The sequence below is a fragment of the Phaenicophaeus curvirostris genome, chromosome 8, assembly GCF_032191515.1.
Source record: "Phaenicophaeus curvirostris isolate KB17595 chromosome 8, BPBGC_Pcur_1.0, whole genome shotgun sequence".
Lineage (NCBI taxonomy): Eukaryota > Metazoa > Chordata > Aves > Cuculiformes > Cuculidae > Phaenicophaeus > Phaenicophaeus curvirostris.
Window position 1 is genome coordinate 5,253,176 of NC_091399.1, and position 17,198 is coordinate 5,270,373.

The window sequence follows — 17,198 nt, forward strand, 5'->3', positions numbered from 1 at the left end:
AGCGTCAGCCTTGTTACTGGTTTAAGCAAAGAATCATCCCATCTCATAGCAGTTATTCACAAAATCGTGACTCACCTCTGCTTCTGCCGATGTGAGTGACTGCAGTATCTGTACTCTGTCATCCTCTATCACTTCAACTGTTTGTGGGAAGAAGAGGGAGAGAAGTCTCCGTTTTTATACTGCAAAAGTATTCATCCTGTGACTAAGTAACCAAGTCATATACAACATCAAATTTGAAAAAAACACTGAGAAGTCCCATTTGACAATTCATGACCTGTACATTCAGCACAAGCAAAAAATTATCCTGGAATTGATCTACAAAAAGTAACTTCTGGACATTGAACTATCAAAACATTTTGCTCTTTTGCTAGAGCAAATCATCGAAATAGTAAGTTTTAAGCTGAACAAAACATTTGGTTTGTATAAACTCTTTTCCTTTTCATTTTTAGATGAAAGCTAGATTTCATTAAGAAGTATTTCCCATTAGTCAACATAAGACCATACATTGTTCAGATGTTTCAGGTTAATTTCTCTATTTCTAGGAAGCAATTACTGCAGTTAAATTTAAAGTTCATATCTTTTACAATAGCTCCTTCTCCACATGTTCACCTTACGTAGCCTCTGAACTATCATGCTTCTTCAGTTCTGCAGACGTCTGATCTCTGCCTTAGATACAGTTCGTTTACACATGTGCAGTCGTCTCCTCTCAGTAACACCAACAAGTCAAGCTAAGACATATTGAGTTGGGATTTCACCTTCACTCCTCTGTTCACTCAAAATTGCAAGAGTTTGTGCTCAAGTTTGTGACCATTTTACTCACAAAATAACACCCATTCATATCAGTGATTTGTCACAATAAAATGAAGACTAAATCTGCATAAATTAACCTGCACTTTATCTACCTGCCTGGGATAAAATTCATGGCAAACAGTCAGATATTTGGAAAATACTTAAGAATTTCAGTCTGTCCTGTGAAGTGTGGTTTGAGAAATGGAAGACTAACATTTAAAACTGCACAAAAACAACTCTTCTAGAACACTTCGGTCTTGAACACAGGTGTATTCCCACATTAGGTTGTACAGGACTAGTGTATGACACTACTCCTTAAGAGTTATTCCCTTCCATCTTCCTAGTCAGAGTCCAAAGAATACCTCCTGAAATTCAATCCACTCTTACGCTTTTTGCACAATCCTCAGCAAGAAAGGTTTTGTACCTTTACAAATGAGATAGTAGCTGTGTATTTCCAGAAGCATATCAATACCAACATGCCAGGCTACAAAACCAATCATTGTATAGGTGTCCCATGGGTCGGGTAGGTCAAGTGCTGGTAGGTCCATTCCCAAGAACACAGTCACCACTAGTCAGTAAAAATAAGATAAAAAGAGAGAGTGCTATGTCACTATAATTAAAATGCTCTCAATACCATTGGGAATAGATTTCCCAGGAATTTCCTACAGCTGCTTGGGGAACGAGGTTAATGGAGTCCATACAGTTAAAAGCACTTTTTTTTGGGGCAGTGTGAGAGAGAAGGCCAAGGTAGTTTTCACCCTGCTCAATGCTCTATCCCAGTCACATCAACACTAGCATTTGTGACTACCAACAAGACCACAGTTGCTACAACATTTGTGCTTACACTGCCTGTGGAAACTTGTCACTGTTAATAGTATTAAGCCCAGCTGTAGGTGAGTTTCCCCTCTACCATTAATAATATTGGACTATGTTACTGTAAGAATACTATACTTAAATCTTCCAAGACAAAACTAAATTACTCAAGATAAGAACAGAACCTCATTACAGAGATCTTTCAGATTTGTCTGTAATCTCTCTGGTTTTACATAGCCACTTCTTCTCCATAAACCCGTGCCTAACAGCCACTTAAAACTCACACAGAAAGTGGCCAGCAAGAAAAAGAATCTTCAGAGATGCCTGGACTGGAGGTCCATAGATGTTTTAGATAAGCAATAGCCCAGTTAATGAACAAAGGGAGTTACAACTATTAACTCCTACTCACCAGCTAGTATTCTAGCTGTTGTACCAGTGCTCCAGTGAAACCAGTTAAACAATTGCCTCCTACGAAACAATGAAAGTCATTTTATCAATTATGTAGTTCAGGAGCCAGGGGCTGGGGGGGGTAAATTAGAAAAACAATTACAATCAAAGAACACTGTTACCTGTTTTAAAGGCAATTCTTTATAGGTAAAAAGAATTTTTAAGGAGACACATTTTATTCCTGTGGCTGTAACTTAATCAGCTATTTGCGAGTACCTTGGTGCATGATGAGATGGTCTAAAGCCCGCCATAAGCGGCTGAAAGATTGTCAGACCCATCACGGTGCAGCCAAGATAGGGATGAAAACCTGCTTGCTAAACACAGAATATATTTAATTAATATCATATCTATATACAGATACAGAAAAAATACCAAAAGGTTCATAATTTTATTTATGCATGTATTGGCAAGTTACAACGGTGGACTGGCACTGTGTTTGCACTGGCAGAGGTGACGGGACACAGCAAGCTGCCCTGCAACTAGATGGAGATGATTCTCCTTAGCAATGTGAGATGCTGCTAAATCTGCCTAGGGTTTGTCCCACCTTTTTGCTGTATTGATAACTTCCACCGTCCAGAGAGCAGAAAGCAACACAACTGTAGGAGCCAAGCTCCAAGCTCTTCATCCTCAACCCTGCATATTCAGGGGAGACCTATTTCATAACTCTTCCCAGAACTGCTCTCACCTCTCACCTTATCTGTTCTAATCTTAACCCTAAAACAACTTTATTCAATTTCCCCAGCTCCTAGCTTATACTTGTAACCATATTCTTCCCCACCTTTAATTCAGATACCCTCCAGAAATTCCAATCGCCTTGCACCAAATATTATACAGGTGACAGCAACAGGTATACAACCTCTATCTATCTAACACTGCAGACTAAGCTTACTGAATATAATTACCTTTACATTTGGGTTAACAAACAAACCAAAAGCACACATTTACCTGGCTCCAGCCTCTTCGGTATATAAAAGGCAACACAAAAGAAATGCTTGTAAGCATGACTGTGGTCAACATAAGTATACGATGCACCTAGAAAAGCAGAGTTTCCTTTTAGAGAATCTACAACTTCACTAACACTCCATTAAAATACATTTAACAGATCCACAGTTAAAGACGTGATGTTCTTAGTGTCATCTTTAGACTTTGCTTTTTCTCATAAAGTAGGTGAACTTCTCATTTGTAATTATTCCACTTCATAAGATTAAAGAAAGATAAAAATCACATCAAGTTTAATCTTCTATTTCTAAAATCTTGCAGGTTATAATTCTGCTTATAACAAAGCTAGAAAATACAGCTAGAGATATGGGGAGATTTTGCCCACCTGAAACCACACCTCCTTTCCAAATAGGAATGAATGAGACCAGACAGGTTTGAAGAATCGTGCAACAATAACACCAATACTAACTGTGGTAATCCAAGCAACAAACATTAAGGCTCCTGAAAATAGAAAAAATACAAAGCAAACATGAGCTGCAGATCAAGACAGCTTCAAAGACTGTGTAGTAACTTTGCCCATACGCATATGGTCAGAATTTACCCAGTGATAAGTTTTTAATCACTTGGTTCAGAATACTTTATAGCCTTCACCTTGCTTGCAGGCAGAAACATCTGTATAAAAGCTAATCATACCATGCCCACATAGCATGACAGAATAGCTCTGGCCACTGCGAATTTCACATGTGCCAGTGCAGCCACCACATACTGGTAAGAAATGGTGTTCTGTCACCAACTTAGAAATCAGAGGACAAAAAGTAACATTTCTTACAATTGGTTTGCCAAACATGAGTGATAGTTCGCTCATGGCTTTTGACTGTCACTTGTGTGTTTCTCATTTTAAACAGAATTAAACCAATAACGCAACAAGAGCTAATTAGAGAGAAAGATAAACAGAAGTGTTCCAATTATACATTGAAGAGAAAAGGCAAATGCCGGTTCATTTTCCTGGGCAGTAAGAATCTTATAATGGTGTTCTTGAAATGAAAAATTATTAAATAACTTCAGTCTACCTTCACAGTCTCAGATCTTGCTGGCTAGAAGATATATATAGCAGGGGTGCCAGAAAGACAAGACAAAGTATCTCCTCCACAATGATGAGGAAAACTTAACTCTCCATTCTCAGCAAGCCTGGAAGACAAAACTAGAATTTGCAGCTTACCATGAGCCTTGATAAGTCGTGGGGACCGGGAACCTCCAATATCCTCAGGAAGGCCCGTGACATTGTATTTTCTATAGGTGATCAGAGGCTGACGATGATGTTTGTATATTAGTCCACCTAAGCAGTGACATAAAGCAGTTTGTTTATGGCTAATGAAAGCCACTGCACTTGTGTGCGCACACATTTGCATTTATGAATGCAAGCCCTTATGTGACTACTGAGCATAATCACACAAACTAAATTTCTGACACACAACACAGTAAGAACGTAAGATATCACCTAAGCTGTCTTGCATACTCAATGTACAAGAACCAACTCACTCCTCTAGAGAAAATAGATTTCTCTGCTACACACACAAGATGTGAAGAGTTCACTTTGATGCTAGTCTCTATATCAGAGAGATGTGTCCAGCTTTCAAGAAGCTAACACTTCCTAGCATTAAGCGGGCATACAGCACAAGCACGAGTAAGTTTACTATAACTTCCAAAAGCAAACCTACAATCCAGAGTAAAGATGACTAAATTAAGTGCCTCAAACACAGAAACTTCAGTTCAGGTACTAATTCTCAGCTAAGTCATATCTTACATGAGGGCTATCAAATCACTGACAGTTGTTCAAAGGAAAGCCACAGTATTACCTTCACTAGCTTCCCCATCTGCCAGAAAGATGTAGTAACTGGCATCCAGATTAAATCTCGCTTTATAAGCAGGAAGATAAATAGGCCTTCTGAAAGAACATTGAAGAAGACCATCCGCAAGCCTCCATGACACCCCTTCAAGGGCATTCTGTGAAACAGAAGATATTTAATATCCAGTCTTTCCAGACTGACAGAGTAACTGGCTTAAAAGCCACCCTGCAAGGGACAAGAGCGTCACTGGTGCACAAAGAAAGAATAGCAGTGATTAGGGAGTAGGGGACGAATAAAAGTCTCTTGCATAACAACTTTAAAGGTATGTTAGTAAGTCAACACAGCAACATAAGGATTGGACGTATTACCACCAATTTTTCCAGCTCATAACAATCTCCCTTTTCCTTCCAGCCTTTAATCCAAGATATCGATTGCTACTGAACGGACAGAATGATGATGGGCAAACAGCTCCTCAACAGAGTAAGCTCCCACTACGTGACTTGGTTTTAAAAATTAAATTCAGATTTCCAAAGTTAACATTCGCTAGAAGTGAGAGCCCAACCAGTCTCACCTTAAAGAATTATGGACCCTCCTTACCATCTACAGCTGCTGTGCAGAATAAAAGCACAAAGCAGCAGCATGCCATTCATTACTTCAAATCTACATTTGTGGATGTGTCTTAGCTGTTCTCACATGTACCTCTGAATCCAAAACAGGAGGACTTCGCCCCTTCAGATAGGCAGTGCTTATGTGAATGCGGCGGTCCTCATTAACACACAGATATGCGTCATCACCACCCTGGAGAGTTTAAAATAAAAGAGTTATTTATACCTCAATAAAAGCCACTACAGGCAGCCTCCAAGAGCTCCTTGACTTAATATATGCAACCAGACCTGAGACAGATTTCTCTAGGTGTCAAGATATTACTTCCCAGATTTCAAATACATCAGTATTACAGAGGAACCACATTAAGTCAAACAGATGACAAGTAGTAATGCACTTCATGATTTACACTCCCCTCCTCACAGGGTAATAGCCACATTATCAGAAGTTTCTTTAATTATTTAGAATTTACTGAATATCAGGAAAGAGATGGGTGTTGATGTTATTTAAAAACCCTCTTTAGTTAAAAGTTGTGTTTCCTCATAGCTGTAAAGACAAAGTACTGTTAAGAACTGCATGTTCTTGCACTAGGTACATGAGTATAAAGGGTATCTTTGTGCAATGGGTAGTTTATGGATTATGCATTTGTCAACAGCATATTCCCTTCACTTTAACACCAACTAGAAAAAAGGATCTCTAAACACTAGGATTGAATGGAATCACTCATCTACAAGCAATGGTGAAATGCAAATGGTTTCAGAAAGCACAACAACTCAACTTCTATGAGGTGAGGGGCTTTGGCTAGGTAAAAAATAAAGGACTGATCTAACCAGAAATTCCAGCTAGCTACTGTGCAATCAAACTGGTTGGATTCAGCTAAGACAGATAACCACATCAGAATTCTAAGGTAAATATTCAGTTCTGAGCTAAAACTGAATATCCACCTATAAAAGGCAATCTGTGCTTCAGCACTATGGGAGAGAAGTAACTTTGTGTGACATCTACAGCATTTCAATTTTCCATTCGTATGTTTTGCTAGAGTACCATTCAAACTTTACTAAGATCATAAAAGCAACTAAAGAAGGGTAGGACACTTACCATCCATTGGTCATGGGACAACGCAAATGCTAAATATCCTTCACTTGGACCACTCATTTCAATAAATACTGAACTCTTCTCTTGTTGGAAGGATAGAAAAAAACAGGAAGCACTTCCAGGATCACAGTTTGAAGGGTTTCTAATGCAGAATTTCAGACTTCCACAACCAGATGCATTAAACTAGACAGTTAAGCAAACAAACAAGTCATAAGCAAGAGTTCCCCTCTTCCTCCGCCTTTTTCTATCCCAATCTAGGAGAAAGCTTACAAGGAACAGTAAAGAAATGTCATTTATGTCTCCATACCAGCGTCTTAACCCACCCCTGCAATTAACCGAGGACTAGTAGCAACCGTGAGTTCTAAGCTGTACTTTTACTCAAGTTGAGTTTTCATTTTAAAAATATTATAGTAGAATAACTTTGAAAATAACCTAAAAATTTAGAGAAACTTTTTGATCTAATTTTCAGAGAGGTAACATGAGGTGTAGGATGAGGGAGAAAAGGGAAAGCTATTTTTTCTGTTTCCTCTTTAATGTAGCAACTCCACTGATACACAATGAGAAAATACATAGGTTAGAAGTTACAGCTACTTTGGATCAAATACTGATGCTTCCTCCATCATTTCAAGAACCAGTAGTGGTAGTCGGTAACACAGATGAGCTCATAGAAGGACGTTTCTGAGTCTGCAGTTACTAAACAGGAAGCTATTAGTCAAGAGCAGAGCAAGACTTTCCCCATCTCTCTTCCCAGGAATGCATAATATTTTCTATCCATTAAAGTTCTATATATTCTATCAATCTTTTGACCTGTGTGTGGCATGACAACATATAACCCACACAAATTCAGCCAACCCAACTAACACAACCAAGCAGCTAAGTTCTTGGCCTCTGTTTTCCAAATTACTCATTTATCATCTCTCCCTTTCTGCCAGCAGGCTACATCAATGTGATTTCATTTAATTCCATTCAAGGCAAGCATTAAAGACAGCATTACTTAAGTTTATAATTACTTACTGGTTTTGATAAGTAGGAAAGTGAGTGTGAGGTTGATAAAGCCTCTGAAGTTGCAGGCAAGGGTGTTGTTGGGGATAGTGCATGAGGCTGAGATACAATAGGACCAGGAATCTTCACCCAGAAAGTCTTGTACTTCTTCACAACTGTGGCTCTTAAAAAAAAAGAAAATCACCACAGAGTCACTACCGAACACATCAACAGCTGATTGTTACTTTCAAGAAGAAAAACAAAACAAAACCACACAACACAGAAAAAAAGGAAAAGTTTCTATGGTTTCTCCAAATTCTTTGTAAAACCCTCATCTTTATGCAGACCTTTACCATCTTATGGATTGAAGTAGAAAAATACCTGAGATCTCAGTGGAAAAATAACCTTAAAACATACTATTCGATATAAGAAACATTCATGCTGTGGCACAGATTACAGCCTCAGGGAAGAGATGCATAGATTTCATCTACTAGTTCCCAAAAAGCTAGTGGGATAACAAGAGAGTATACCTACTATTTTCTTAGACACAAGCACAGAAAACTATTTTTAACGCTGTATATTAGAGGTATGAGAGTTGAGCAGCTAACCAGAAATACTAAAGCAATCAGTCTCCAAATCCCCTTCTACTCTCCCTGCAGAAAAATCAAACTAATCATCTCCAACCCTTCCCTAAAGAACAAGGGTCCACATTAATGTAGACTCTCTAGCAAGCAAGAGGTGTCAACTTTTCAGGCCATTAGTCCAAGGATACTTTTCAGTTGCTGGCCAATATTTGACACAGGCACAGTACAGGTTTACCTTATTTGCATTTTAACTAACTAGAACCAATACTAGATTTACTTACAGAAACTGTACACGTTTTGGTGCATCTTCAGGAGCAATCCAATAAACTTTGACAGATTTCTTTTTTGCTTTACTTGTGTGACTGACAGCTGAATTCTGAAAACACACAGCATACCAAGAGTTACACCATGGATACACAACAAGGAGATTTCAGCTAACAGTCATAGCAGACTGCAGCCAAATATTAAAACAGATATCACGCTGTTACACTGCACAGACCCAGTGCAACTGGCTTTTCTCTAACTGGTCATGATCAACTCATATTAAGTTGTACCACTAAAGCTTACACATACTAACAGGAATAACTAGAGGTCTTTCAATCCAGAAGACTCCAGCAATGAGACAGAGGACCTGCAGGGTTTATGCAGAAATGGTGTAACATCGCTCTAATTTTTTTGGTAGTAGGCGCATGAGGGGTTGGTGCAATGACTGCGCAGAGAACAGAACTAGTATTCCAGGGAACAAACACCAGAAGTAGTCTTGTGGTCAGAGTTATTTGCACAAGATAAGCAGATCAGACACAGCACTGCACTAAGTCCTCAGAGGGCACAACCCAGACATCCCTACAGCTTTACAGCACTGAAGAACATATTAATTGCACAACACCAAAAGGCAGGTGGTCTAAGTGGAAATTAAAAAAAAAAAAAACACACATCTAGGCTGATCTTTGTCCACACCAGCTCAGATGCCCCTGTACACATTCATGAAGTTCAACTAGGTTTCTGAAACACCAGTCAGTGTTCACATCTCTTGTACATGAGGCAGAATCAATTTATTTAAAACAGATACCGGAGGTTGTGATCTCACCTGTTACTAAGAAGGTGCCACTATCAGTAACTGATAGAGCAACACTAAAGATAATAGTCTACTTTAGTGTTTGCTTACCGCAATATCTTAGAGCAAGGAAAGCTTAGGTCAGTTATTTTCTGTGTTCTTAACAAGCATGGAAAATTATTGATAACTCTCCTCTTCAAAGAAAAGAGAGCAAGCTTTCCTGTTTTAATATTAAGTACAATAACCAGGAATACACCATATTCATTGTGCACAAGTAAAAATTATGTTATGAATGCAGTATCTTCCTAGAGCAGTCAATAGCCTTCTACCACTAGAATAGTTTAAATGGCTCATAAGAATAGTCTGACAGAGTTGCAGTGAGATATGCCTCCATATTGCTAGCTAGACTAATTTCCCCAGAGACTTGGATGAGCTCAAAGATTCCATAGCTCAGCTCTGTCTCGTTGCAGACATGGTCTAGTACAAATACCTGAGTGCCTAGTGTGCCATTTTCAGATGCTAGACTATACCTTGGTGTGGCCACATGTCAGAAGCTGAGAAGATCTCCGGTCAACTAATATGAAAGAACCAACTGCAGGACTATCCAGGTCTTCTGCATTTCGGGCTTGTATGAAAAATCCTTCAAAATCTGGTCCAGACAGACGAACTGAAGCAAGACAAAAAAAAAAAAAAAGGAAAAAAAGGAAGTTGAAATATTGTCCAAAGGAAGAATGAAGCTGGTTTTACGACTGCTAAATGGATCACATGAACAAGATTCAACTGCTTGGATAAGCCTAGCATAGCTAACTGAGTAAAGGGACGCAACACCACAAACAAACACTAAGTTAAACTCTTCAGCTATAAAGTGACGGAATACCTTCTATGCCGTCCCCTGGTTTAAATTCAGTTGCATTCACTGTAATGGTGTGCTGAGGTGACGGCTGCGGAGAGCTACCATGACAGGGTACCATGCTAGTGCAGGCTCCTCTTACTTTTCCACTTGGATAGCCATCCACAGAGTATTTATTTACATAGAAGCAAATAAATATCCAAAGAGCAAAAGCAAGGCCAGGCAGCTCCATCTATATAAATAAGAGCACAGACAATTAAATAGAATAAACATGTACATTACAGGTCACCACTCATCTTCAGAAGAGTCAGTTGAGCACAGAAATTTAATAACACGTTTAAAACAAAAGCACGTGTAAGACAACATTACCAGCTGCAGAAGCTAATAGTAATGTGCACGTCTGATAACTATCCAGACTTTTCAAGAATGTTCACAGTTATGTTTAAAGCCATCAAGAGCGCAGACAGATGCCTCCACCCACTGGGTGGATTATGTCTCTCAGTGCATTTTGACATCATTTTTTAACTTTCTTTCACTTAATTCTCTCCTGCTCTATCTCAAAAATAAAATAAAATATAAAAGAAAAAAAGGTCCCTTAAACATCTGCACATCTAAAAACATGTTTCACTGATGTATAAATGTACACAGCATTGAGGAACTACACAGCTAATATCAAGCCCTCTCTTTTACTAATCATCACGCCAAATTGTGTAACACTACAGACTGCCTTTTGTTTCCACAATTCACATCTATTTCTTCACATATGAAAAATAATTCCCAGGTACCAAGCTCTTCTTTCTGCAGGGAAACTAAAGCTGCCAGATGTCAGCAATAGATTCTATACATGCAAAATAGGGGGAAGTCAATATAAAGATTTAGACAAATAAATATGTATGTTTGCTTTCAGACAAGCACAAAATTTTCCTTTCGACTCCAGACAATTTGTCAAACAATGTCATTGCTTGTCACACTCCAATTAACAGTATATGTGAAAAACGTGTAGGGCAGTAGGACTGAAGAGCCTGAAACAGTTATATGAACCTCTAAGTCCCACCTTCATCTCATATCATTTTGCTCTGCCTCAATACTGTTCTCAAAAAAGCTGTAGTAATTGTTTCATTACTCAGCAGCATGCACAGTTTACAGTTGTATCATTGTTCACAGAACACCTTAGCCAACAAGAAAAAGGAACAAGAAGTTGGTTACCAGCTCTAGCAGAACATGTACTAGGCAAGTGGACCTGCCTTCTTGAAGAGCCATGCCCACTTTGCACCAAGTGATAAGAAATATCAGGCTATGAAGTTCCTTGACAGCATTCATGGACATGAAGATAAAAAAGCACAGAGCCATTTTAGACTGAACACTGACACCTAAAACACAGTCAAATGAAGACAAGGCATGCCAGTTTTACACATTCTCTTAAGAGTCATCATTAACTTTTCCAAAGTTCTTACACATTTGGTGCTAAAAATCCACAATACCCAGGCTGACGTTATATTTGTACAGCAAAATAAGAGCTCCTCAGCAACTCTGCATCAGTACATAGAAGAAAACAAGAGGGCAGAGGGGGTTGAGCAGCTACATTTCAGGAAATAGAAAAAAACCAACATTTAACTCCTCCTCCCAATTATTCAAGATAACAATATGATAATTTCTCTAACTTCTAGTTAAAGTAAGCTTTTCTTCCTAGTTCAAATACCTCTCCAAACTGTCACAAATTTCCACCAAAATTATTTCATTCATAATTTAAGGAAGCCTATAGGAAGCTAAAAAACTAACGTTCAGCACAATGGTGGCATTAAACCAGCTTTTGTAGGTACCAGTGAAATCTTCCAAACAAGTTGCTGCCAGAACAGATAAGGCTGCATATCGCAGAGACAAGAAAGCGCATAGGTTAGTTTTCTAGTCAAAGCAGCAGAGGATGTGGTAGAGATTAAAAACAAAACACAAAATACTCTTTGGCAGATTCAACTGACTCAACAGCTGGCAGGAAAAAAAGAGGAAAAAGTAGGGATGAAAAGAATTAAAAAGGCCAAAATCTGAAAGTAGCACTGTATTAAAAAATTGCACTTCAGTAGATCTCTTCCTTTTTAAACAGATTTAGCTATAAAACAGCAATCTTCCCTACGCATAAATAATAATGAGGGCTAGATCCTATAAACAACAGTAATTTCCATGTTAAAATTTAGCCTTATATCAATCATAATGGACAAGATGGACAAGGACACAAAATCTGAATATACAGGAAGGAGGAGAGGAAATCCAAGAGATGCCCCAAACTTCCTCATATAAGCAGTTTAAGATGCCTCCTTTAACTCTAAAAAAAGCACTGGTTACACATGAGCAGGAAACAGTTCATCATGCCCTTGTGAATATGACAGTCTGACCAATAAAAGGAAAAAGTTACTTAGTCTGGAAAACTGAGCACATACCATCAGAAGTTCAAAAATAAATAATATGTTAAAAAACACCTAAGGAAGATGCCTAATTAAACTAACAAACCAGCAACAAGCAGGTCCGAGAAGGGACAGGAAAAAGTATATTTATACTCAGGCAGAAGATTGATAAGCAATTATATCCATCCCTAGATTATTCCTCAACCATAATACCATGTTATTCAATAATATCGTATTATATTATTATTCAGAAAAACACAGAAATAGAGCTTTTTGTTAGAGCTCCCTTTTTTAGGAATTTACATTGCATATAATCCCATCAGAAGTTTGGAAGAAGGCACATAGAAAAATTACAACAGGGGTCCCAAAGGTACTCCATGCATTGCCAGTTTTTCCATCAGTAATGAGATGCAGCAGCTACTCTAAATAAACGGCGGCCAAAAAAAAAAGCTCACTGACAGCCTACAACAGATATTCCTAGGAAACTGAACTAGGAAAAAAAAAACTGTTTCAGTCAGTATGAATGGAGATGAAGTAGCTACCATTTTTCACATTTAGGATGGGTTATGACATTCACAATTCAAAGATTAATGGTTAAAGGCCAGAGTAACTATCTATTGCTTAGCCTGAAGGGATTCTGCCCAACAAGGAATATTGCAAAGAGAAATATAGGTTTGCTCATAATAATAGCTACCAGCTTCTGTAAAGTTTCAATGAAATACAACTACACTTGACTGGACATTTGGAATTTATCATCCCATTCATTCAGGAGTCATCTCCTGCTCCTAAGGAACGAGGAGGAAAGAATAAGAAATGGTTCAGTGGGAAAGCAAAAGTGCTGTAATTTTAGGACTATAATCTTTAAAAGCCTGAACCAACCATACCAAAATGTAGTACGACTCTTTTTCATGGCACTTCACATACATGGGAATTTATTCTCCTGATGACATCTCACAATCTTACAGTGACTGGATTCAGATAAATGGAGAAGAATAAATTATTCCCTCCTAGGCTGAAAAAACTCCAGCAGTCCCTGCAGGTATCAACAGCTAGAAAACCCTGGTAGCCTAATTCCTCAAAAGCACAATTTTCACGGAAATTATTTTCTTTCAGCTGTTTAAGAGAACTTCATTAGCCACAGAATATGAGATTTAAAATCAGCTTTGGAGAAGAAGAGGCAAGGCAAACATACTGCCAATCCAAAGGTACAAAAGCTATCACAGCCAGAACTTTTCTCCTGAACACCATCAGACAAGAGGCCAAGCAGAAAACGAAAAAGCTGCCAAAAGGAGAATAAGCAGCATTTACAGAAGGAGTTTATGCTATGCATCTTTAGAAATACACTCTTGTACAGCAAAAAACACTTACAGTTTGCTGTCCAAGATTCACCATCCCTCTGAGGTTAGAAAAAGGGCTTGGGTTAACTTCTCCTTCTAACTTAGATGTGGTCATATCACAACAGCTGGATTGAGCAAGCGCAGGAAACAAATAGTGTTCACATTCACCATAACTCATTACTTTTAAAATACAAACAAGCAGACTCGCCCGCATGCCCACAAAATGACAAAACATACACACCACAGCCTCTTGGGTTTTCTACTCAGAAAACAACCAAAGAGAACTTAATGGGTTTTGCATTTCAAAGTGAATTTTTATCACAGTTTAAATGTAGGCACTTATCTTACAGCCAGTCCTTCTGTTACGGTGACCAAGTCTGAGCAAAATTACCATTGGCTTTCTACTTCTAGTAAAACAACTTTTATTATGTTGTAACCTCTTCTACTTGCCCTGCATCTAACAGTATTCACATACCCAGGACTGCAGGAAGTTTGTTACAGTATGCACAGAAAAGGAACAATTATAAGAGCATTCTTTACTTCAGGCACACATTTTATCCTGCTTCCCAAGCTAACCCTGTAAGATCACTTACTGCACCTGAAGTGCGTGAAGTTGTAATGAAGCACTAGCCCTGCAGCTTCGATTTGTTAGACATGTACTTCCACAAGCCTTAGTTTCATATTAAAAAATTACTTTAATTATCTTCTGGAGCAGTTAAGGAAGGGAAAGGATACACACCAACCCAAAAATCAAACAAACCACAACTTCTGATACCTTCTTCCTAAAAGCACAAGCTTACAAATTTGCAACATGATTTTAAAGCTTGTTACGCATTTAGTCCCTATCACAGGGACATTTTCTTTCAGAAAAGGGATAAGCAATCTTAAAAAGGAGTATGATAAGTTTGTCTTTTGTCCACATATCCTACCAAGAATAAATAAGAGACTAGGATTTTGCCCAGGTCAGTTGTTTGACTATTTAACTTTCTGTTGGGCAGCAGCTCTGCACGTGATCTTTAAGGTCCCAACCTTGCAAACTTCATTCTCTATACGAAGAATCCAAAGTTGCAGGCTGACCCAAAAAAGCCATACTTTGTTACCCCAACAAGCAAATCCACGCACAGGATCAGCACATTTACTGTGACGGTTAACACACAACCATATCCCATACACGTTACTGAAGAAACAAAACAAGAAAGAAATGTTTACGTATCTTTCAGAAGCAAACGAGCTGCTAGAGGAACACAGGTAGCGTGGCTTCCAGATAGAGCAGGATCACAGAACGGTTTGGGTTGGAAGGGACCTTAAAGATGATCCAGTTCCAACCCCCCCTTGCAGGGACACCTCCCACAGCCCAGGCTGCCCAAGGCCCATCCAGCCTGGCCTTGAACTCCTCCAGGGCTGGGGCAGCCACAGCTTCCCTGGGCAACCTGGGCCAACACTTCACCACCCTCAGCATGAAGAATTTTTTCGTAATGTCTAGTTCAAATCTTCCCACCTCCTGGTCCTATCACTCCAAGCCCTTCTAAGAAGTCTCTCCCCAGCTTTCCCGGAGCCCCTTTCAGCGTTGGAAGCTGCTCCAAGGTCTCCCTGGAGCCTTCTCTTCTCCAGGCTGAACAGCCCCAGCTCTCTCCTTCCAGCCTCAGAGCTTCCCTTTACTTACTGAAGCAAGCGGGCTTAAAAGTTCTTAAAAGTTCTCTAACGCAACTCAGGCGGCCGCTCCGAGGGGCGCCGGGAGCTCCGGCGGGTTCCGCTCCGCCTCGCGGCTGCCGCGGGGCTCCCCCTGCGCACGTGCCGCCGCCGAACCCGCGATTCCCGCGCCTCGAGAGCGCAGCGACCCCGGGCCCGCGGCCGCTCCCGCCCTGCTCCCCGCCGCCCCCTCTCCTCTCGCCCCGCCGCTCTCCGCAGGGCACAAGCGCGTCGCACCGCCCCAGTCCCCGCTCTCCGCGACCGCCGTTCCGCCTGCGGAGGAGGCGCCCGGCCCGGCCCGGCCCCGCCCCGCAGCGGCGCCAGCACGAAGCCCCGAGAGCCGCCCCGCTGGGAAACCTGTTGTGGGGGCGGGCGGCGGCTCCGCGGTTCTCCGGGCGGCGGGGGCGCTGCGGGGCGGGCGGGGTTTGCAGCGGGACTCTTGTCCCGGGGGTTCCCGCAGACCGGCTTGCCAAATCGACCCTTTCTTATCAGGAAAGCAAATAAACTTGTATCAGAAACGGCGTGACCAGCAGGTCCAGGGAGGTTATCCTCCCTCTGTACTCGGCACTGGTGAGACCGCTCCTCGAATACTGTGTTCAGTTCTGGGCCCCTCACCACAAGAAGGACGTTGAGGCTCTGGAACGAGTCCAGAGAAGAGCAACGAAACTGGGGAAGGGGCTGGAGAGCAGGTCTTATGAGGAACGGCTGAGAGAGCTGGGGTTGTTTAGCCTGGAGAAGAGGCTGAGGGGAGACCTCATTGCTCTCTATAACTACCTGAAAGGAGGTTGTAGAGAGGAGGGAGCTGGCCTCTTCTCCCAAGTGACAGGGGACAGGACAAGGCTGGACATTAGGAAAAAATTCGTCACAGAAAAATTCTTTACAGAAAGGGTCCTTGGGCACTGGAACAGGCTGCCCAGGGAGGTAGTTGAGTCCCCTTCCCTGGAGGTGTTTAAGGCACGGGTGGACAAGGTGCTGAGGGGCGTGGTTTGGTGATTGATAGGAATGGTTGGACTCGATGATCCGGTGGGTCTCTTCCAACCTGGTTATTCTATGATTCTATGATTCTATGAAACGCTGGCTCTAAGTGGGGCTCTGCGGGCAGAAACCGCGGTTGCTGACACAGCCCTCTCCGAGTTCTGTTTGTCTCCGGTTTATTGCGAGTCCTCGATCGCTCAAAACCGGCACAAAAAGACAATCCTCCATAAAAACTCTACGGGACCATTGCCTTCCCGCAGAACAGAAATACCGTGTTTGTGCTCACAAATCAGAGGGCTCTGGCGGTTCAGTTGCTCCTCGGTTGGTCTGAGCAGTTCTGGTGATCGCAATTATATTTGCCTCTGAAGTACTAAACTAAAATGTCGCAGACTTGCACATGCTTTGTTAGCCTTCTACTGTTTTCTCAGTTCCTACAAAAGCAGCATTAACCTTAGAGGTACTCTGTAATAGCATATTATAACATATATATGTAAGATATAATATATATGTATATCATAATATATATATTACCTTATAAGATATAATATATAATATAATATATATAAGATATATATTTAAGTAAAAAGCAAAAATGAACTACTTTGCCTAATTACACATTTATTTCGCTGCTACGGTTGTTATCGCCTTGCTCATAGAAGTCCCTGGGAAACTGAAATCTCACTAAGTGTACAGAAACTGAAGAAATATAATCTGTAATCAATAGCTTAAAATTAAATATGGATATTCCCCCACCCCAGCTGGAGGGAAAATAAATTGGTTTACAACAGCCATTTGTGAA

At 40.5% G+C, this 17,198-nt stretch overlaps 1 protein-coding gene across 5 annotated transcripts in view; it reads right to left on the reverse strand.

Moving 5' to 3' along the window:
- FRRS1 (ferric chelate reductase 1) overlaps window positions 1–17,198 on the reverse strand; it is a 29,905-nt gene that overhangs the window by 5,651 nt on the left and 7,056 nt on the right. For 2 of the 5 annotated variants that reach the window (XR_011337841.1, XM_069862197.1), the window contains exons 1-15: window positions 13,767–14,029; window positions 10,030–10,234; window positions 9,683–9,819; window positions 8,380–8,474; window positions 7,548–7,698; window positions 6,537–6,716; window positions 5,535–5,633; window positions 4,845–4,992; window positions 4,208–4,324; window positions 3,374–3,489; window positions 2,995–3,081; window positions 2,266–2,363; window positions 2,012–2,070; window positions 1,214–1,357; window positions 76–137 (exon numbers count right to left, since the gene is read on the reverse strand). Coding sequence is in view for 4 of the 5 variants with exons in the window: in XM_069862197.1 (XP_069718298.1) it covers window positions 76–137; window positions 1,214–1,357; window positions 2,012–2,070; window positions 2,266–2,363; window positions 2,995–3,081; window positions 3,374–3,489; window positions 4,208–4,324; window positions 4,845–4,992; window positions 5,535–5,633; window positions 6,537–6,716; window positions 7,548–7,698; window positions 8,380–8,474; window positions 9,683–9,819; window positions 10,030–10,234; window positions 13,767–13,970 (1,902 nt within the window). In the remaining variant the exon portion in view is untranslated. Of the gene's footprint in view, window positions 1–75; window positions 138–1,213; window positions 1,358–2,011; window positions 2,071–2,265; window positions 2,364–2,994; window positions 3,082–3,373; window positions 3,490–4,207; window positions 4,325–4,844; window positions 4,993–5,534; window positions 5,634–6,536; window positions 6,717–7,547; window positions 7,699–8,379; window positions 8,475–9,682; window positions 9,820–10,029; window positions 10,235–11,229; window positions 11,278–13,766; window positions 14,030–14,072; window positions 15,035–17,198 lie in introns of those variants that run through there. The other 3 variants (XM_069862201.1, XM_069862200.1, XM_069862198.1) reach the window with 3 other exon arrangements.